Source organism: Lepidochelys kempii, chromosome 10, assembly GCF_965140265.1.
Source record: "Lepidochelys kempii isolate rLepKem1 chromosome 10, rLepKem1.hap2, whole genome shotgun sequence".
In the NCBI taxonomy this organism is placed as follows: Eukaryota; Metazoa; Chordata; order Testudines; family Cheloniidae; genus Lepidochelys; species Lepidochelys kempii.
This window is the reverse complement of record NC_133265.1, coordinates 5,647,634-5,669,149: the sequence shown is the minus strand read 5'-3', so window position 1 is coordinate 5,669,149 and position 21,516 is coordinate 5,647,634. Positions and strand designations below refer to the sequence as shown.

At 44.2% G+C, this 21,516-nt stretch overlaps 1 protein-coding gene and 1 long non-coding RNA gene across 2 annotated transcripts; both read right to left on the bottom strand.

Moving 5' to 3' along the window:
• Window positions 1–2,763: 2,763 nt before the first annotated feature.
• Window positions 2,764–8,331, bottom strand: SOX8 (SRY-box transcription factor 8). Its single transcript, XM_073361770.1, has 3 exons — window positions 7,619–8,331; window positions 4,640–4,878; window positions 2,764–3,551 (listed from the first exon to the last, which is right to left on the bottom strand). Exons 1-3 carry the CDS (start codon window positions 8,050–8,052, stop codon window positions 2,818–2,820), a joined length of 1,407 nt encoding a protein of 468 aa, XP_073217871.1. The 5' UTR covers window positions 8,053–8,331; the 3' UTR covers window positions 2,764–2,817.
• Window positions 8,332–10,109: 1,778 nt separating this feature from the next.
• Window positions 10,110–12,356, bottom strand: LOC140917851 (uncharacterized). Its single transcript, XR_012161026.1, has 2 exons — window positions 12,224–12,356; window positions 10,110–11,124 (listed from the first exon to the last, which is right to left on the bottom strand). It is a non-coding gene; the product is annotated as an uncharacterized lncRNA (long non-coding RNA).
• Window positions 12,357–21,516: the final 9,160 nt, after the last annotated feature.

The window sequence follows — 21,516 nt, the reverse complement described above, 5'->3', positions numbered from 1 at the left end:
GTGGCTTTTGCCATTGACTGCAACGAGAGATGTTTGGGGACTGCAGTTTGTAATACGAATGGCACAAACGATGCCATCCGATTACATGATTTTTTTTTTTAAAAGGTAACTACAGAGGAAAGTGCTGTTCATTCCCTTAAAGAGACACTATTGCCTGCTCTTCTGTAGAGTTGAATGATCTCAGTCTTGCTCAGTGCTAACAATAGCTAGTATATGCAAAAAGAAAAGGAGTATTTGTGGCACCTTAGAGACTAACCAATTTATTTGAGCATGAGCTTTCGTGAGCTACAGCTCAGTTCATCGGATGCATACTGTGGAAACATAGCTAGTATATGGCTTGAAGCTCATGTTGTAAACAGGAGGGGGGGAAATGTCTCTTCCTAAAGCTGCAGAAGAGCTTTGGCTTACAGCGTAATAAAGTAATTTTGCCAGCAGTTTTGTAAACGAGCACAGAGAAAATGGTGTCCTGTTACAGATGCTTTGGCAAGACAGCTCTTGGCAGCCACTGCAACCAGCAAATTCACTTTGGGGCTCTGTTCACAAACTTTATTAATATTCTCTACGTTCATTAATTGTCATCACATTTGTTTTCCTAATTTAAAAGATTTTCCAGGGTTGCCTTGAAACCAAGTCTATAGCATGTTTCTGTGATTCCCAGGCAGAAGCTTTTGTGAATTCCACACACCGTTTCCAAAAACCCTTCTTCCCAATTATGCTCCAGCCTGAAAAATCTTGCCCCAGTTTGCCTAAACTAGTATGACCAAATTGAAATGTGTTTTTTTTTTAAAAAAAAGTCACAAAATGTAACTGTTTTAATGACTGTATTTAAAAAAACCACTAAATGCAACATATAATTTTGTTGCTGTCCTAATTAAGAGGTATTTACAAGAGCTCACCAGCCAGACAACAGAATCTGTTACTCTTTAAAATTCCTATATACTATGTAGAACAAAATGACCTTGGTTTACAACCAGGATATTCAATCCTGAAAAATCTTTACTCATGTGAGTATTTCCACTGAAACCCTTGATGATTCTGTACAAAAAAGGTTTACTCAATTGAGTAAAGATGTCCAGACTCAGCCCCAGCTTCTCTAAATGCTGGTAAAGTGGTGGTAGGAGGGGGGGAGGGATGTTTATGAAAGCAACAAGAAATTCCCTGGTCAATGTTGTTTCACTTTAACTGCAGTTAAATCAGTTCTGAGTTTCTTTTAAGCGCACAGAATTTTTTTAATATAATGAAAACACAACATGTGGTTGATAAAAAGCAATTTTTTTAATTTTATCAAACTGATCTGTACAAAAGTTAGCATTGCTTAGTCAGAAGCTAGTGAACAGAACAAGTAACAGCTGAAGTCTTCAAACTTTATACAGAAAAATAGATTGCATAAAAATGAGTTTTCTGTAACTTCCCCCACCCCCACATCCCCAAAAGGAAATATGCAAAAAATACTTTTAGAAAAAAGAGTAGGAAACATAGAAAAGGTAAAAAGAAGATAACCTCTGAAATGTGTTTAAGATTTACAAAGTTTTTAAAGGCACAAGTTACCATAAAATAGATGGTTATTATATGCTCAGCATACAATGGAAGAAGTAGAAATATATCAATGAAATATTAGTCTAAACCTAAGTACCTAAAAAAATTTAGTGGAGGTTTTAGTTTCACAGCTTGATGGATGACATCTGGTCCCTAGAAGCCAAAATTAAAGTGGAACTCAGTCCATAATTTCTCATTAAATTACACCTTTCTATAAACTAGCCTTGGTTCTGAAAGTGTACAAAGATTCAGTGACGCCTTCAAATCCAATTTAATATCTTGAAAGCAGCTGGCAAGGAAAATCCCTGCTGTCCTGGTCCTTTTTCCAATCATTCAGCTGTTGAATTTAATTAGTAACTTTTGCACCAAGCCCATAACTGCTTCCCCACCCCCTTCCTTTTATTGTTTTAGATTTGTGTGTCAATTTCACATTCATGACTGGTTGCTTGTGACATACTGATTATTTCAGCCTCTCTCTCAAACACAATTCTGCAGTGGTTAAAAAATATACTCAGGCCACCATTTTATTGGATCGTCTCCACTATTTTTTTATGCTTCCCTCTGCCCCATCTTTAAATTTTTTTTTAAAATTCTACTTTTTGCACAAAAATTACTTCATTAATTAAAAAGACAAAATAAAACAGAACATAAATACATATTAAACAGATTTCCAAAAAAACAAAACAAAACAAAAATCCCCAACACCCAAACACTTTTAAGCTTCCAAAAAACAAAAATGAATGTTAACTACAGCCAAACCTTGCTTAGAAGAACTCTTGACTAAAACACACACCTCAGACATTTAATTGGTTGGTCCTAGCCGACTCTGATATGTTCCCACAAGATCGTTATATGTAATAGCTGAATTTTTTTGTATATATTAATTGGTCCTAGTGAGTTCTTGCCTCCAAGGTTGGTCCGTATCTCACATTGCAATAGACCCTTAAAGTCTTGTACATCTTTTTTCCATTTTTGCACTCAGACGTTCAAAAACTAGTAAGTTCGCTTCAGTCCTCACAGAGGAGTCAAATCGTTTTGTCCTTCATTTATTCAAAAGGAATTTTCTGTCCGTTAGGTTTTGTTTTCATTAAAGAAAAATAGAACTCTGTCTTTTAAAAGTTTGGAGATTTCGAAGCAAGCGGACATCCAGTCACAATGAATAGAGTTCCCAGTGGCTCAGCAGGCACTTAGGGAATTGCCACAGGACTCCACTTTGTTTTTCCTTCATTCCTTCATTAGTGCATATAGTTTTGGGAAGACCCCTCAGACTCCTTCCGTCCTCTAAGGCCTCGTCAGGGTTGTGTAGACAGGCTGGTCCCAGTTAGCAGTGGGGCTGTGAGCGGGAGGGATGGACAAGCCGTTCAGAATGGGTGTGGCGTAGGGGCGCCGTGAGGAATGGAAATACGGATACTGGTAAATGCTGGAGGGATACCCGGAGTAAGGGTTGTAGTAATTAGAACTCTGGAGGTCTGTGTAGTCGCACTGCGAGCTGGAGAAAGAGGCAGCCGCTGTGGCGGTGGAAGCCGTGGTGGCACAAGCCTGTGCACTATAGGAACCGTAGTCGGAGTGAGTTGGAGACCCATGGGATTGGTCGCTGTAATGACTTGGGCTGAGTTGCTCCGTTTTGATGTGTGGTCTCTGCTGGCTGGTTTCATTTAAAGTAGGGGACACGGAGGATGGGCTTTTGTGAGTCCAGACTTGGGCTGCTCCACTGGCACCGTTGGCTGAATGGGAATAGGAAGGGCCGTAAGACCCTGCTGAGGAGTTCTGCCCGTGGTCAGCCGGCATGGCGGAATGGCCATTCAGAGGCAAGTACTGGTCAAGCTCACGCACGTCAAAGGTCTCCATGTTAATGACCTCGCTGCTTAGTTCCGAGATGTCCACATTGCTGAAGTCTATGTTCTGGCGGCCGCTCTCCACTAGGCGGCGCCCCTCGTGTTTCAGCTCTTGCTTGCTCCCATGATGAAGATCCGTTTTAGGGGTGGTAGGAGGGGTGGGTGGTCCATGAGTTTGCCCTAAAGACAAAAGCACATTTTTAAAATTAAAGGATTTGATGGATATTTGGGGGCGGGAGAGGGGAGGGGACAGGCAGTTTAGCATCTTTTAGCTATTTAGAAACTCAAACACTGGATCTTTAAATAAAACATTGTACCAAGAAAACACGTTAAAAGATGGGCAGATGTCACCACAGCGAGTGAGCCAGATCCTCAGTGGATATAAACTGGCTTCAGTGGCACTATGTTGATTAACACTAGCTGCAGATTACTTCTGCACTGGACTCCGCAGCCACTGAGCCCAAGTTTAATACTTCGGTGGGGTTACTGCAGAAGTACTCCATGAACTCTTTGGAGAGGCAATGACGTCTAAAACTAAATTCCTCGACCAGAAAGTGCAACTGAGTTTCACGTCAATGGAAATGGTTCAGACTTTCTTTACAAGGCAGTAAATGAAACTCTTATTCTGTATGTAAAAACCCATATGAGTGCAAACTTCAAGAGAAGGGAGCGGGGGAGGAAAATCTTGCAGACAAGGTTCATAAGAGAGAGAACAAACACGTCTGAAATTACAGGACATTAGCAATACTTTTGGAATCTATCAACACTAAAAGTTTGCCAATTCAAAGCTCCACTTCAGAATCCAGAAGGGATGGGATGAGATTAGTTGTCTTGATCTCTAGGGCTTTTTCTTGAGGCATCTTCAAAGCTACCAGCTAATAATTAACTCTGATTATATCTGTTAAATCTCCCCTCCCCCCGCTGATATGTTAGTGACAGTTTGAAAATAGAGATTTATTTATTTTCTAATAAATAGGATTCAGCCCTGTCTATGGATGTTCTTACATCACACACATCACCAAGGTATCTGGGACCTTCCACTGTCTTCAAGGGAACTGCTCAGAGTATCACGCTGTAAGGTCCCAATCCTGCACACACAAGCAGACTTCCAAGGGCTACTTGCAGTAAAGCGTGTGTGGAAGTGTTATCAGGGCTAGCCCTGAAGGCAGGAGTTTTCCCTTTTGTTTATTATAGAACCTGACTGTTCTCCTGGGATAATAAATCTTTGCAAGTTTCAAGAAGACTCGGTAAGAATCCAGACTCCTTACCTGTGTGATCATTGTGATGGTGAGAATCTCCTACACCTCCTAGCCCGGTGTCTGCTTTGTAGATCTGGCTCCCTCCATGATGGCTGAGCTCCGCTCCTGAATCAGAATCGCTCTGGCCAGCTTTTACACTTTTCCTCCTCCGGGGCTGGTATTTATAATCCGGATGATCCTTCTTGTGCTGAACCCGGAGCCTCTCGGCTTCTTCCACAAAGGGACGTTTTTCATTTTCACTTAACAAACTGTTTTATATTTTAAGAGGAAAAAAAACAGTAAGTTACATGTTGCTTAAAAAGCAAAACTACAAATGTCTATCATGTTTTCAAACATTTCTATCTCTAGCTTACATGCATTGATTCAGCAAACCAAAAAATTAAGTCACAAAATAAAGTTTTCACTTGTAATAAATTACAATTTGTTTTACTTGTTGCATGTATTGCAAATAGCTAAAAAGCTGTTAAAGCACCTACTCTGGATATTGCTAACAGGGGAAAATGCTGTTTTTTATTTTAAATTTAATTCCACATCCTGCTCCTAAATATTATTGCTATATTTCACATGTAAATCATGCTGCACTAATATAACTTAATCATTTCTGATCATCTCCAGTTCTGTTTGAGTGGTTGTTGCTTACAAAGAACCAATCAATATAAATGAGACTATTTCATTTAAAGTTTTTATTTCCTCTGGAGCTCCTATTTGAAAACTTCCTGCCGATTACCCAAACCATAGTTGTTTAATGTAGGAATACTGCTCATCAGAACAAATGCAGGATGTTTCACTTTGTGTGCAATCGTAAAGAACTAATTTTTTTTTTTAAATCTATGCTGGACATAAAGAAAAAGCTTATATATAGTCTGACTTGCCAAAGGCACCATTTGAAAGCATTAAAAAAATTTCTCACCTAGATGTTTTCCAGTAAACTATTAGTACTAGACAAATAAAGTTAAACATAAAATGAATGTTGAGTATAAATACATTTGTGTTGGAAGAACGAAAAGAAGCTGAAGAAAACAGCCGTCTATTAAAAATGATATAAAAAGCTATAATTGCATTACATAATTCATTGTAAAGTTGGTTAAATACACAAACGAGCAAGACAAATATTACAAAAACGCCACTGTGAAGTTACGGCTAAAAACCCCCAAACATTTCCTTGTAGTAGAAATACAATCAGAGAATCCACCCATGGAGAAAGTTGGAGAAGGAAAAGGAGCAAGTATTTAATTATGATGCTGGGCGCCAAGAAGAATCCTGCACCCACTTTCTTTTAACAGTCCTTTCATTGCTCTGGACTGCAGTGAATTCGACCATAAGGCAGCCACATGAAGCACCCAGTTCATTCATTAGCAATCAGCTCTGCTGAAGAGAGACTCGGAGTCTAACGGCTGGAAGTTTGAGAGCGTACTACAACGCAACCATCCCAGCCATGCCCTTCAATGGGGAACAATCCACCCCAGCTTTGGCCATTCCTGTCGAATAAGATTGAATTTGGTTTGTCTGTTCATGTCACTAGTCTCATCCACAGATAGGAATACTCAGAAAGTCCAGTCCTACTCCCACAGGAGGATGTGGCAAAACTCTCATTGACTTTGATAGGAGCAGGACGGCAAAACTCTCACTTATTTAAACAGGAGCAGGACTGGGCCCATGCTTCATTCAAGCAGAAATCTCAGTGGCGCCTTAAAGAGTTAGGCATTTTATTAGTATTTTGTAAGAGGGCCCAGAACCTGAATGATGGATTTATCATTTGCTCTGTGCTACACGTTGAGCCTAATCGCGATGGGTTCATTTTCAATTGTCTGAAGTTTCACAAGAATGTTTTGGTCAGGGGAAGAAACTCACAAAAGACAATTCCCTACAGCAACCCTCTTTTTCGGGGGTCCACAGCTTGAGAGATCTGTGTCTCTCCCCCCCCCCCCCCAGGTCCAGCCTGAAAAATTCCACCAGAATCTAACCTTCCGGACTCGCCTACAACGAGCAGACCTACTGGTGCTCTTTGCCAGGATATGTCCCCCCCCCCCACTATTACTGAAGAAAGCTATAGGTCCAATTGTTCAGGAACAAGGTAGCTGCAGGTAACTTTGGCCCCTTGAGTTCTTGGGTTCTCTATCTTGTCTTTGTACTAATACAGACAATTCCCCCCTGCTGCACAAAACAGGGACTAAACCCTTCCTCTGAAGTGCAAACATGGTAACTCAGCCCCGCTGAGCACTCCGGGGAGCAGCGAGCTCCTCCTCTATTAACATCCCACAGGTCCTTAGTTAGGGACCCTCCATTCACGTCCCATTCTCTGGCTTTCTTCAAGGATTACAGCTGGCCAAGCGTCTCCAAAAAAAAGGACGAGGTAGAAGCCCCCTCTTCTGAGACTTTCCTAACTAGTTTGACCTCAGCCCCTTATTAATCCTAGGGGGACAACTGTGCCCTGCAGTAGAGATGAACTCCTGGGGCCTCTGCATCTTAAGCTTCTAGAATTCCAGAGTAAAGGGGTCTAAGGGTCGCCCACTAGCCTCTGGTGTCTGATCTCCACACCCCACGCGGCGCGGCGCGGCGCTGCGGAAAAACTACTCCAGGCCAGACGTGTTGAGGAGGGTGCGCGCATGGTGCATGTGCGTGGGCACAGTCTGCGTGTGTCCGGACAGGGTGTGGGTGCGACAGGCATCATGCATGTGGCGGGCAGGGTGGCAGGCGCGCGCGTCGCATGCGGTGCACGAGTCCTTGTTGGAGGCCGGTGTGCTGTTTGTGATGCCCAGGTGCCGGGGGGCCCGCGCGTGCAAGCCGCGCCCGGGCCATACGTGGCGCCCGCTGGTTGGCACGAGGCAGGCTGTATGCCGCGCGTGGGGCCGAGGCGCCCGGCGCGTGTGCCAGCCGTGGGTGTGATGCAGGCTCCCTCCCGGAGCGCAGCTGGCGGAGCCGGACCCTGCAGGGGTCCCTTCGCCCCGGCTCGCCCCAGCCCCAGCCCCAGCCCGGCCCCCCACTCACCGCCAGAGCTTGCCCAGGGTCTTGCTGAGCTCGGCGTTGTGCAGATGCGGGTACTGGTCGGCCAGCTTCCTGCGGGCGGCCTGCGCCCACACCATGAAGGCGTTCATGGGCCGCTTGACGTGGGGCTTGGCCTTGAGCGATCCGTTGCCCCGCACGGGCATGGGCACCAGGCTCCAGTCGTAGCCCTTCAGCACCTGCGACACGGCGTCCCGGATGCAGGCGGGGAAGCGCTCGTCCACCTCGGCCGGCTCCCCCTTGGGGCCGGCGGGCGGGCGCGGGGCGGGGGCCGGCGGGGCGCAGCCCAGCCCCTCCGAGCCGGCGGGGGACAGGGGCGAGTCGGAGTCCGAGTCCACGTGGGACATGGAGCTGGCGGTGCCCGCCGGGCTGCAGGGCGGCTCCAGGGCTTTGTCGTGCTCCTCGGTCATGGTGAGCATGGGTGGGGGGCGGGCGGCGGGGCTGCGCCGGGCGGCTGGGGCGGGGGGGACCCGGGGCAGGGGCGGCGCTGCAGGCTGGGACCCCGCCCGCGGGCACCGAAAGGGGCCACAGGACAGCCGCGGGGTCCCCGTCCCGGCGCGGGGCGCCTCCCCGGGATGCGGCAGCGCCGGCCAGATGCGCCCCAGATGTGCCCGCCGCTGCCGCCCTCTCTCTGGCTCTGTCCGCGCCGCGGCTGCACCCGGCGCGCTCCGCTCCTCTGCGAGCCTCCGGCCCCCGGCCACAAGTTTCTTTAAGCCGAGGGCGAGCGGCCCCGCCTACCGCCCCCGGCCCGATTGGTGGGACTGGGCCCTTGGCATCTGCATCCCTCGCCCCGCCCCCTCCGCTCTTAAAGCGAGCGCGTCCCCCTGTCGCCTTTATTATGGTTTGCCCTTTCAGAGCCCCACGTGAGAGCTCGGGGCTGTGGGCTCCCCTGCGCGCGTCCGGCTGGCTTTTTAGGAAGGGAATGAGCACCCCCCCTCCCCCCCCAGTGTCAAGCGAGTGGCGGGTTGGCTGGTGTGCGGCTCCTTTTTGCTGCAGGAGGACCACGCTCACCTGCGGAGGTTTTGAAGAATGTCTTGATTTTGGGGAGAGGAGGGTAGAGATAGGAAGTGGCTGGTTCGATTCGTTTTAGTTCTTTGCATCCACACTGAGCGGTAGTTTCAGGGGCAAAGGCTCGAAATGCTGCAGGCTGGTTTAGCACCCTGCGCCTCCAGAAAGCAGGGTCCCCCTCTGCTCCTCAGTGGCTGAAATTGGCATTAACTCTATTCCTGGGGGTCTTTTCAGTGGGATTCCTACTGGTGCCCTTGACACAGGCTAAGCTCCTGGCATGCCCAGGCTAAGAAGGACATCCCTTTTATTCGACACAAATGAAAAGAGAGCAAAAGAGGGGGGTTTCCCCCCTCCTGTTGTATGAGTCCCTGGTTTTAACTACGGATTTGTGCTCGTTGCGGGTTTGTCTATGTGTGTGTGCAGGGGGCGGGTTACCCGTCGATTTCAGAGTGAGAGCATGTTTTACTGTCAATTTAGACCCTTTCTAAACCAAACTGATCACATCTGTTCCCCCCCCCCCCGCCCCAGGGCTGGATATAAGGTATGTAGGAAGAGGTGCAGTAAATATTCTGCAGTGCTGGGATTGGAAGCTAAAGTATCCATAAGAAAAGATGTCGGAGTAAGCTGAAAGTAACAGGCTTCTTTGTTTTGAAGACTATTACCCTTGGGTTATCAATGATCACATCCGCAGAAACTACGTTTGCATCAGAAAGCTGCAGCCCTGGGAGAGAACGCAGCGTGTAGACGGCAGGGAAATGTGTTGAGGGGCTTGTGGAAGGTTGAATGTGTGTCAGAAGGGCCATTTGCAACGTTGGGATCCTAGCCGAGTTGGCAGGAGGATGAAGGGTTAAGTTATACCTGGCTCGCGGCTTAAGTTCAGTGTGTTACACTCACAGGACTCCAGGAGAAACTCCGCGAAGAGTCAAAACTAGACCGGCACGGAGTGCAAAACGGATCCTCAGAGAGCGTGGTTCTGGCGTGTCTTTAGGTGCAATATGGACAGGGTCATTTCTCGGGAAATGGGACCTTGGCAGCTGCCGGCCCTTTTCTTAAAAAAGATCGCCCGGCTGCAAAAACTTCCCTAGTGAAAATGTATCGATCCGTCCAGCTGTTTGTTTCAGTGGAGAAATCAAGCCAAACGAAAATGAATTGATCTTTTTAAAGGTTGAAAGGTGCGACCGTCTGATGTGTGTTTACACAGGGGGCGACTCCTGTTTACAAAGAGAGAGGTGTGTGTGTGTGTGTGTGTGTGTGTTGGGGAGGGTGGCTAATTACCTTTTTTTGTTGTTGTTTGTTTTGCCAAGTTTGACTGTAAAGTGCATGCCAGCGCTCCAGGAACAGCGGGGCTCATTCCTATGTACCACAAAACCCCCCTTCTAATTGTTATTTTTGTAAGTAAAGATGACTACGGTTATACCTCAAGCGGCTGATCCTGGAACCCGTGCATTTCGCATCTGTGCAACAGAACAACTAGGCGGATCGTTTATTTAAATCCGACAGCAAATATTAACACAAGTCCCAGCGCTGCATTTAGAAACAAAAAGCCACAGCTAATTGCAACCTGGCTCTGTGTATAGACAAACTCCTGGAGCGGCTAATTAATTTCCTCAAATAAGTGCTCCGTTTGGAGGGCTCCTCTCCAGAAACTAACATATTTTTGTTGCTAGATCTGCATATTTTGGCGCTTCTCGGTCCCATTATAGTCTTTAAAATTTACTCCTTCCTAGCTGCAGTGAGCCCTCAGTATTATACCTGCACTGGGAAAGGGAGATTCAGTCATCTCCAACAAACAGAAAGGAAATAGGACAGTGCACAAATCTTTGAACTAATAGATTTGCCCGTTTGTTAACCTACGGTCAGAGAGGGAGGGGGGCGGGGGCGATTAGCTCTTGAAACACTGTCCTCCTGCACGATTGCTTCAAATAAAAGGCAGGTCTTGATTTCCAGGCGTTGGGTATTTCAGGGCATTCACAAGCTGGTGCGCTGTCGACAAACTTTCCTGGGTCCTTTGCGAACTTTCCGAAGAAAGGAGGCTGGATTCGTGCGACCTCCAGGAATATGAACACTCCAGGCAAAGGCCCGGCGGCTCGCCCCAGCGTGGTTCATTCCAGCTAGAAATAATATTTCTCTTTAGGACAAACTCATTCTGCTGATATAGACTCCAACTGCCATGCTTGGTTAGATATAAGGGAGGGTTTTCCCCCAAAGGGTTAGATCTGCTCGGATTGCGCCTGGTATTCTGTTGTGTTTGCTTCCTTGCTTTTTCAAGTAAAAAAAGCAAAATAATCCATGGGTTTGAAAACAGCCATTTCCCTTTGAAGGAATATGTTTATTTCAAACGTTTCCTGAATTTGAAATTATTTTTGAAACGTTGAGGTTCTTCTCTCTGTTCTCATTCCAGTTTTGGTCTTTGATTTGCACACAAATGTTAACGGTTCCTTAAATCGTTATATTCTTTATTGCGTTTGGTGTGAGAAACGAACCTTGAGAGCAGGGAAGAGAAAGAAAGAAAGAAAGAAAGAAAGAAAGAAAGAAAGAAAGAAACTCCGATAAATTCTAAGTGTTCAGATAATATTAAGGTAAAAATTATTTACAGGGTGTGAAACTGCTAGTACCATTAAAAGAATAGCACCCTGAGATTGTATCTGGTAAAATATTAGTCTCTGGTCCCTTTTTAAGTAACAGGGGAAAGGTCATGGTGCCAAATTACATTGTGTGGTTATGTTTAAGGATTTTTGAACACGTTTCTCTCTGTGTGTATACACAACGTACAGTGTATATGTGTGAGATCTCTAGTGTTTATGTGTACACCCACAAATATAAAACATGCATACACACGATATGCGGACATCGTACATTATCTGGATAACATACACAAACCCCTGCAAAATCTAGTTCATGCCATGACCCATAGGTCATGCATTATACATGTCTGGGACGTGTTTAAAGTTAACTTCGAGTTATCACAAGAAGGCTCCTACGCCTACTTCTGTTTCCTGTGTTATATCTTGTGGGGCTAAACTCATGCTTCACAGTCAAACACGTTCTGTCCCTGTCCAAAATTCTGCTCTGTGATCCCTGCTTCTGGTTCTGAAATGACTTGATTGCTAGGGTCCAACATCAGCCTACCAGATTGTCACGTTTTACTATTAATTCTTGTATTGACACTAACTATTCCACACGGCAGGCAAGAACACGGATAGCCTTTCGCCTAATCCTGGTCTGTTGTCAGAGATACAGCAAATCGTTTCAGAGGAGCAGCCGTGTTAGTCTGTATCCGCAAAACGAAAAGGGGGACGTGTGGCACCTTAGAGACTCACCCATTTATTTGAGCATGAGCTTTCCTGAGCTACAGCTCACTTCATCGGAAAGCTGATGCTCAAATAAATTGGTGAGTTTCTAAGGTGCCCCAAGTCCCCCTGTTCTTTTAGCAAATAGTTTGACACTGACCTAGTTTAATCACGCTGGAAACTATGGGACAACACCTCCCTCCCCCCTCCGCCTCCGACAACCACACACGCACACCTTGGTGTCACTTCCCAGTGGGGCTGCACTGACAAGGAAGGGGATTAAATGAATTACCTGTGGTGGGCCAGCGAGGGAGACACCTATAAACGCGAGGGAGCCAGGAACCTGTCGCTTCCCCGGTGCTGGTTTCTCATCAGATCAGTTTCACTTGGTGGTCGGCGTGCTGGAGTTTTGGATTCGTTCAGTCGTTTCAAAAGAATTCTTTGTAGCAATCAGAAGGACAAATTGTACAAATTGCGGTAGTTTTCTTTTAAGGGGCGGGGGGAGGAGGCAGTGTTCGTTGCTATTTCTTGTTTTTCTTTTATCGTGTTAGATCAACGGGTCCATCAAGAGTTCCAGTTACAAACAAACAAACAAACAAACAAACAAACAAACCTCTGATGTTGTCCACATGGTTTCTCATTTTATTTGTTTAAAATGATTTTGGGGTTTTGGGGAAAGGGGGGGTTGGGGAGAAGTTGTTTGTTTGGCCGTTTCCCCCTGTCTTTCCAAGAAAGTCCTTTTTTCGCAGAATAAAGTTGAAGCATTTGATTCTAATTATGGTTGGGCACATCCACCCTTATAATTATAAATCACAAAGAGATCAAATGAAAAATTACATTTATAGCTGCTGCTTTCTTCCAGAAAGTGGAACACAGAACGATTGAGATTTACAAGGGAAATTACAAAATGTGTGAATGTTTCCAATATGACAAGGTTAAAAAACCCCAAACAAAGACATGTTTTGCTAGTACTCTTGTTTATTAACTGTGATGTACAGACATTTTGAAATTAAAAATATAAACTGCAGTAAATTTAATTGGAACCATGTATGTGTCTGTACACACACACACTCTGCAGGGAATTGCATAGACATTGATCAAAATCCAAATCTAACCATGATTATCACTCCAAACGTTGGTATACTCTGATCCAGTTGACTTTTATTTCTTTCTAAAATTGACCCATTTGCTTATTTGTGTCATTTCCCAAGAAGGCTGCAGTTCTTAGCTTGCACTAAATTACCCTGTGGGCTGTAAAAAAAATATGAACCGTCAAATGTTTAAAAAAAAATCAACTCAAAGAGGTTGAATCCTGCTTTTAGTAGAACAAAATCCCTGTCTCACAGAAACAATCCGGGCTACAGACGTTAGAACAGCAGTCTGGGAATTCACAGAAATCCTTTTTTAGGGCCTGATCCAAAGGCCATTGAAGTGAGTGGAAATATTCCCTTTGATTTCCACAGGCTTTGGATCTGTCCTTTCGCAGTGCTGTCTTGTACTCAGCCTGAAAAGCAAACTCTCCCTTTTGGCGATTTACTAACAATAACAGGCATTCTCTAATGCCTGTTTATGTAAGGCCCTCAAGGCACTGTGTTAACATTAATTAATTCAGCCTCACAGCATCCCCCTGAGTTGGGTAAAGAATATTACATCCATTGTACAGGTGGCTTAACTGAGGTTATGACATTCAGTCTGCAGAGCACCTTGTGCAAGACAGAGCCTCTCATGGACCAGCTGCGGCCTCACAATCTCCCAGCTTCCTGTTTGGCTTGGTTTGCACCAGGAAAGCGTAGTATAGCTCAGACTTCACTCTTGTGATTGTCTGCGGTCACAGTATCAGCAGTGGGGAGGGGGCTGCCATTTTCGATTTATTATTGATACCGGGGCATCAATTAGCATAATTAATGATGAAAATCCAGAACCATCTCCTTTGACGTCAGGACAACCCAAGGTATTGGCAACATCTGGTTTTTGTACTGGCCAAATTGGTGAATTCGATAGTGAGGTACGTTTACCAATGATGCCTTGCTGCCACAAAGATTTGATAGTGCTAGCAATACGAGGTGTGGCCTTACCTGGGAAAGGATATGGCTTCTGTGGGGGGAAATCTCCTCCTGTGATTACAGTAGTCACGGCCATCCTTCCACACCCATGCTTAGCAAAAGCAGCTCTATGTTTAGTCACCTGACTCTGCAGTACCTAACAAAAGGATGGGGTTACTGCGTCAGGCGTCACCATCCTCTTCCAACCGTGTTGCAAACGATCTGAGGCTGAGCAAGACGAGTAGGGGAGCAGAGACTGATCCCCAAAACAAGAGGTGAAGACTCATAGAAGTGTGGGGGTGAGTTAAGGCTCACACAGTCCTTCCCACATGCCCTTGGGGAAAATGGAGGACTTTCCATCTTAACCCCCTCAGTTGAGCAGACAGGGTACGTGTGATCCTCCTCATCCAGGAACTCAGGGCAGCTGGGGAGGAACCTGGTGTTGGTGCAATTTCCTAATGACTCTTATCCCCTACAGCAGCACATCTGCTTGTGTTCTCTACCCCAACTCAGATCCTGCAAGAGCAGAGTCATCTTCCATGGGGAAATCCCTGCAGGTTTGGAGGGAGGCTGGTGCTGCTAACCCAGCCCTTTCCTCACCAGCCACACCACCGCACAAATCTGGAAGAGGCTTCTATGGAGATTAACAGGGGAAGGTGCCACTCAGGATCAATACAATTTGGCCTATTTTAGCAAAGTTTCTGCTATTGCTGGCCTGCTTCAGGGCATATTCTCATGGGCAAGCATGGATTAGGAAGCCAAGCAATGAGGTTTGCATTTGCTCTTGGGACTCAAAGGCCCGCCATATTATACTCAAGTAAGCTGGTCAGAGCAACAAAATATCTCCAAAGTTCACTACCTGTAGCTGTTACGCAAGCGAAATGCAAAGGAAGAAAAGATGGACAATCCATTCGTAGATATTAAGGCTAGAAAGGACCACTGTGATCATCTAGTCTGATCTCCTGCATAACCCAGGCCACATGATTTCACTCAATTATTCCTTCAATTAGAGCTAAACAAATGAAAGATTTTACTTTTCACTGGAGTAAAAAAAAAGAAACAAAATCCCACCATAAAACAACCCCCCTCCCCAAACATTTGCATGCAAAAGAAGTCCACCCTTTCTAGAATCTCATCCCTGCCTTTATACAAGAGGTTTCCAAGCTAAAATTTGATTTACAAATCCTTGCGCGTAAATGGGAAGTACATGGACATCTAAGCTAACCAGGTGTTTTATAGAGGATGCGAGAGGAAATTCCTCTTGTAATATTTCCTTGCAGCTGCTCTCCTAACTGACTCTGGATAGCTGGAGCACCCCAATGTTTTCAGACTGAATTTTGTGTCAGCTGCAAAGTTAGCAAGTTGTGCATTTGTCAGATGGAGCTATGCTTCTTGGCAAGGAGTTGGCTGGCTGAGTAATTTTTTAGAGTAGCTGAGGTGCGTGTCTGGGCATGTCTCTCTTCTTTGGTTCTTGCCCTGAAGTCACAGCTCTGCCTTCAGGAGAGGAGTGAGTCTGTATGTGGGAAGGGTCCTCCTTGGATGTTGCCCTGAAGTCACATCTGACATCAACAGAGCATTTTGAGTGAGTGAGCATGATAAACTAGCCCACTGCTTCCTAATGAGGGTAAGCACAGCAATGGTGGTATATCAGTCTTTTATGACCAGAACTCTAGTTGTCACATCCTTACTTTAAAAGGGTTGATCCTGCACCCCTTGAAATCAATGGCAAAGCTCTTATTGACATCAATGGTGTCGAATCAGACCCGCTTAATGGTGAGTCTCCATATGTTTCTACCATTCCTTTGTGCTCACTCAGACCTACCATGCAGCGGAAGCTACTCCAAACTCCAGTCTCTAACCCATTCTAATGGTTTTGCTTTGTGCACGTATGTATGTGCATGAGTGTGTATTTCCCTCTAGTGGTTGGTCTACTGAGAGGCCAGAAACTTTCTACAAGTGCTAGGTAGGGGGAAGCCCCCTTAGCTCAAGTGGGAGAGGTGAGTTTGGAAGGGACAGGGTTTTAATCCTAGCCCTCCAGGAGTATGTCTCCTGTAGTGTCTGTTTTCCAAGCTGCAGGGCGGGTTAAAATGTGTATAAATTAACACAAGGTGGCTGGTACTCACCATTAGGAGCCCATTTTAATGGTCATTAAAAAAAAAAAATCACATAGTCTCTCATACTAGGAGATTCACAGCAAAACCACATTTGCCAGAGAAGAGTGATCCATGGGTTGTCCTAAAAGGAGAGGAGAAGTCTTGATATCAGCAGGATTAAAACATCACCCTGGTGCCAACAGCTCAGTAGCTGCTCAGGGATTTTTGTGAAGCAAGTAAAGCACGATCCTTTTGGGAAAGTCGGTTGTTAACAACCACAGCGACAAAAAGGACAGTGACAACATTCATTGCAATTAAACTAGCTGTGAAAGACTGAAAGTTTAGACTTCCTTTAAAATAAACAACAAACTCTAGTGTTTTGGGCCTGGATCCTACACAGAGCTCTGTGAAGACGGAGCCCTGCGCTTGTGAAGCGTTCAATATGGGATCAGAGCCTTAGGCCATGTCTACACTAGCACTTACATAAGCCAAACTTCTGTTGCTCAGCATTGTGAAAAAAAACACACCCCTGAGTGACATAACTTTTGCTGGCATAAGCGCTCGTGTGCACAGCCCTATGTCGGCGGGAGATGCTTTCCTGACAACATAGCTGCTGCTGCTCATGGAGCGGGTTTTATTAGGTCAATGGGAGACCTCTCTCCCGTCGGCATAATGCAACTCACGAGCACTTACAGCTGTGCCCCTGTATGCTTGTAAGAGTACACACGGCCTTATAACAAGGAAAACCATCTATTCAGGTAAATTATCCACCCTTATCCACGAGTCGTACGTTACTCCTCCAGTAATCTCACTGAAATCAATGAGCCTGTTCAAGACATAAGGTACTGCTCACTGTGTATAGGGGTGGCAGCCGGTGGCCCTTAATTTGAATGAATGCACTCACGCTTTCACTTTAATTCTAGGAATCTCTATGGCTTCCAGCCTTGATCCCAAAATTCCTTGGGATCACACCTGAAGAACGGGAGTGAAAGGTTATTGTGCGCTCCCACCCGTGTGAGGACAAGTATGTTTAAGCAGCACAGGTGTGATTCAAAACCCACTGATGAGATTCCTAGGAGCGGAGCCTCAAAAGTATTTAGGTGCCTAACTCCTACTGAAATCAGTGCGGAATGGCGCTTAAATACCTTTGAGGATCTGGGCCCCACTGACGATAACCAGGTTCCAATCAGACCCTAGGAGTATTCCTTCCCAGTGAGTAGAAGTAAATCTGAAACATCTCTCACAGCTGCTCTCTTATGCTAAAGAGAGCAGGGCAAAAGCAGAGCAGGGCATGGGTGGCTTAATTATAACTATCACTGTGTTAATGAGGTGCTTAGCTACATGCTCCCCTCCTTAGGCCTTTCTCTTGCTTCTAGGCAGGAATAACTTGGCAGCTGTAGGGCAAACTTAATGCAGGAACAAGTCCCCTGCACTCCTTGTCTAGCCAATGCTTTTTGACCTTGCAGGGATACATGTAAAACTCTACACCTGTGCTAGGCAGGCTCATGTATCCGATGAAGTGAGCTGTAGCTCACGAAAGCTTATGCTCAAATAAATCTGTTAGTCTCTAAGGTGCCACAAGTCCTCCTTTTCTTTTTTCAGTATCTGAACTGACTCCCATCTACTAATCTCTCCATTGCTTAACAGAAAGACAGACAGACAGTGAGATTCTTCAAATCCCCTTCAGCTTCAGTCACCTCAGGAGTTATTAGTAACATGGGAAAGGATATTTGTTTTTATAATTGTATGATTTCAATTGGGCGAGCAGGAAGGTTGGCTTGGACACTAAGGAGACACATGCATGTTAAATTTGGCCCAAAATGCTGGGTCTGTAAAATTAAGGTTTGTACCAACAGAAATGTTTGTGTGATTTAAAAAAAATAAGCTCAACAGAACAAGTTTTTGAAAAAACAAATGAACATTCTCTGGCAGGGTTGGCAGCCCTGTGAGAGTGCCTGAGATTAGACTAAAGAGCCGAAATTGATCATAAAAGTGAAACTGACAATTTTCTTTGTTAAGGCTGGGAGGAAATAAAAACACAAACAAAGAGCAGACATAATGAACAGGAAATGAGATTTTAAAAATAAATATATTTTCCTTTTTAATAATCTCAGATATTATTAGTAACATAGGTAAGAAAAATCTCTGTTTGACAATATGTATGTACTTAGAGCTTAAGGCCAGATGGGACCATTACGACCATCTAGTCTGACCTTCTACTTAACACAGGCTGGAGGATTTCACCCAGTAATTCCTGCATCAAGCCTGATAACTTGTGTTTGAACTAGAGCACGTCTTTGCTAAGCAATGTTCAACCTGACAATATTATTAATTATGTATTATTTGTATCACTGCAGCATGTAGGAGCTCTAGTCATGGACCAGAATCCCATTGTGCTGGGGGCTGTACAAAGAGAGAGTCCCAGCCAATGATCCTTTTAGGAACGAATCCTGCTCCCACTGAAGTCAGTGACAAAACTCTAATTGGCTACAATGAAGCAGGATCAAACCCTTAATGGAAGAGGGGTCGTGCCATAAAACCTCTGTCAAACCAGCAGCACCCATGTTTGCTGAGGGATCCCCATCTCCTGTTTACCGAAACACAGTCACTTGACTATTTGGCAGTGATTTAAAAATATATAATTGACTGTATGTTTAAATAATTTCCCCAGATGTTTAAACTTATTTTACTAAGAAGTTATTTCTGCTCAAATTCACACTTTTTTTATTTTAACTCAATCTCAGGTAAGAGGAAGGGTGAAAGATTAGACCTGAATGAACACAGGGTAATCTAGGGTGCCAGGGACAGCAGGATTGAGGTGCTGCTGGGGACAGCTGCTGGGCGCTGTGACAGTAAATGCTTGTTTCTCTGTTGCCTTTTGCAGCTGTTTAGAACATATCAAAATGGGGTGGGGGCCGGGTGGGGGGAACTTGTATTTCCTTGAATAAGGACCAACATAAATGATCTCAGGGCCTGCCTACATGTCGTACATTTATTAATTACTTTTCCTTTGAGACTTCAGGACTCAATGCTACCAGCCACATGTTGTCTGTTTTCTTCTTCTTCTCTTTTTGTACAGAATCTTAATTTGAAAAGAATTAAGAGGCAAACAACAAAATGCAACATTTAAAAGACGATTCCACAAGGCAATAAATAAATAATGGTGCAGAAGATCATCAAGCGTAGAGGATGATCCAAATTTACATCGTCACAAAACCGTACTGTGCCCGTGTACTATCATAAACTTAGACAATGAAGGGAGAATTGAATCTGACATTTCACTCTATCCATTCTTAAATTTAATTTAATCTATTAGGTGCTGGGAGTCTTTCTATTGACTCTAATGGGACTTGGATCATGCCGTTAGAGTAATGACACTTTTATGCTGCTGAATGCACTTGAAACTTTGCAGCTCATACTGTTGAAAGGTGATATTGACACAAGAGACCCTCTGAGGCTGGTTTTGTTTTTTTGATCACCTCTGCTTTCTGTCCAGATCCACTTACCTACCAGATTTTGGAGTGATCTTACGCAAAGAAAATTGATGGATTCAACACTCTGCTATACACATACCTTCCCAGTCCCCGGCTGCTCTTTTCTTGTGGAGTTCTGCAACTAGATCCCCTGCTTTTCCTCAGTAATTTCCTCAATTAGCCACTTTGTTTTACAGACATTTACATTTAATGTGGAATTTGCTGTAAAAGTTTCATAAAGACCTCACAAAGGAAATCATTAGCTTACATCTACTTAAATTTATCTAGCAAAACCTTGCGGCTAATCCAAAGGGAGAGAGAGCAACCATAATATACCAGAAGCCTTTAACAAATAGGTTATTTTTCCTTGCCTATACAATGCACCATTATGTACTTTTTTTTTCTAATGAGAACAATGCAAGCAACAGTGATGGGAAACAGCAAAAACAAAAGAGGCATTTATAAGGAACTGATCTGCAGGCTGAAAAGCACTGAATAACGTTACACCTGATAACAGATACTTTCTCGGAGGACTTCAGCTAATTTATCACCACAATATTTACTTAAATAGGATACAGAATGGGATTCTAAACATACAAATTATGAGTGCTTTGGCTCAGATTGTTTTATTGAAAGCGTTTTCCTAAATACTAAGAAACATAGGCTTGAACTGGAGTCAAGTGTTTTACTGTTACACAAAATACTAAATTGAAATCATGTGAATTTCGTATAATGCGAGCTACAGAAGTTTCAGTGAATTCAAGATTATCCGCAGGGTGATCAACTCAAACCCACTTTGAGGTGAGTAAAGGATGCAGTGGTCAGCCTTGACTTTGAAAATTATACCTTTGGTGTGTGTTACAAACTCCCATATCCTGCAAACAATTACCCATGTGCTTAATTTTAAGCACATGAGTAGTCCCACTGATTTCACTGAGACTTCTCACGTGAGTAATCAGATGCATAAACTTGTCACGATCAGAGCTTTTCCTAAAAAAGCAGAGGTGTTCTTTTAATGCTGTTACAGATATTATCTTCTGTGTTTCACTGGAGTTGCCATCCTGGTGAAGGGCAAATAAATGTTAAATTTAGGGTAAATTAAGGGGTAAACTAATAAATGTTTTTAATATGCATACATTTTCTCCAACAGCTCCTAGTGGATCCTTTGCTATTAACACAGTCAGTCCTACACATTTTATAATTAGGTAGTGCAATAAATAAATAAATAAATAAATTCAGTATGACATTTCTTCAAAAAATATAGGGCCCAATCTTGCGGTCCTTAATCATTGACTTCAATGGAAGTTTTGCTTGGGTAAGGACTGCAGGATCAGGCCCTGTACTGTCTCTGCTTTAATGAATTATAAGTAACTTTCATATTTTCCTTTTAAAATAACCTTTTACATATAAAGCCTCAGCATGTAGATCAGCTGATTGCAAAGTTATTTTTCTTTTTGCCCTTATGAAACAAATAACCAATACAAGCAATTCTGCTCCAAGTTTGAGAACTTGAATAAAGAGGAGAGAATTTTATGAACCTCAGCAAACAAAAAAAACGATTATAATGATGCTAAGAGCAGCATTATTTAAGTAAACACCTTAATCAGATCTGTTTCCTTATATGTGGAAGACACCCCCACCCCCTGCCCTTATCTCCTAAAAAGGATGCATCACATGGACTTTTAATAACAACAGTATTAAACCCCTTCCCTAACAGAGAAAGGCCCTGATGCAAACACTTATGCATATTCTTGATTTTACTGCTATGAAGAGTTCCATTGATTTAAAAGCGACTACTCACAGTGGTAAGGATAAGCATTGAGCATACATATTTGCACGTGTGTAACTTTATTCAGGAGGCCTGTCTTTGACATCAGGGGAACTCCTCACATCAGTAAAATTAAGCCTGCCTGCCTTTGCAGGATTAGGACCATCATTCAGGCTCTGAAATGCAGTTGTCTGTAGAGACATAGAAGG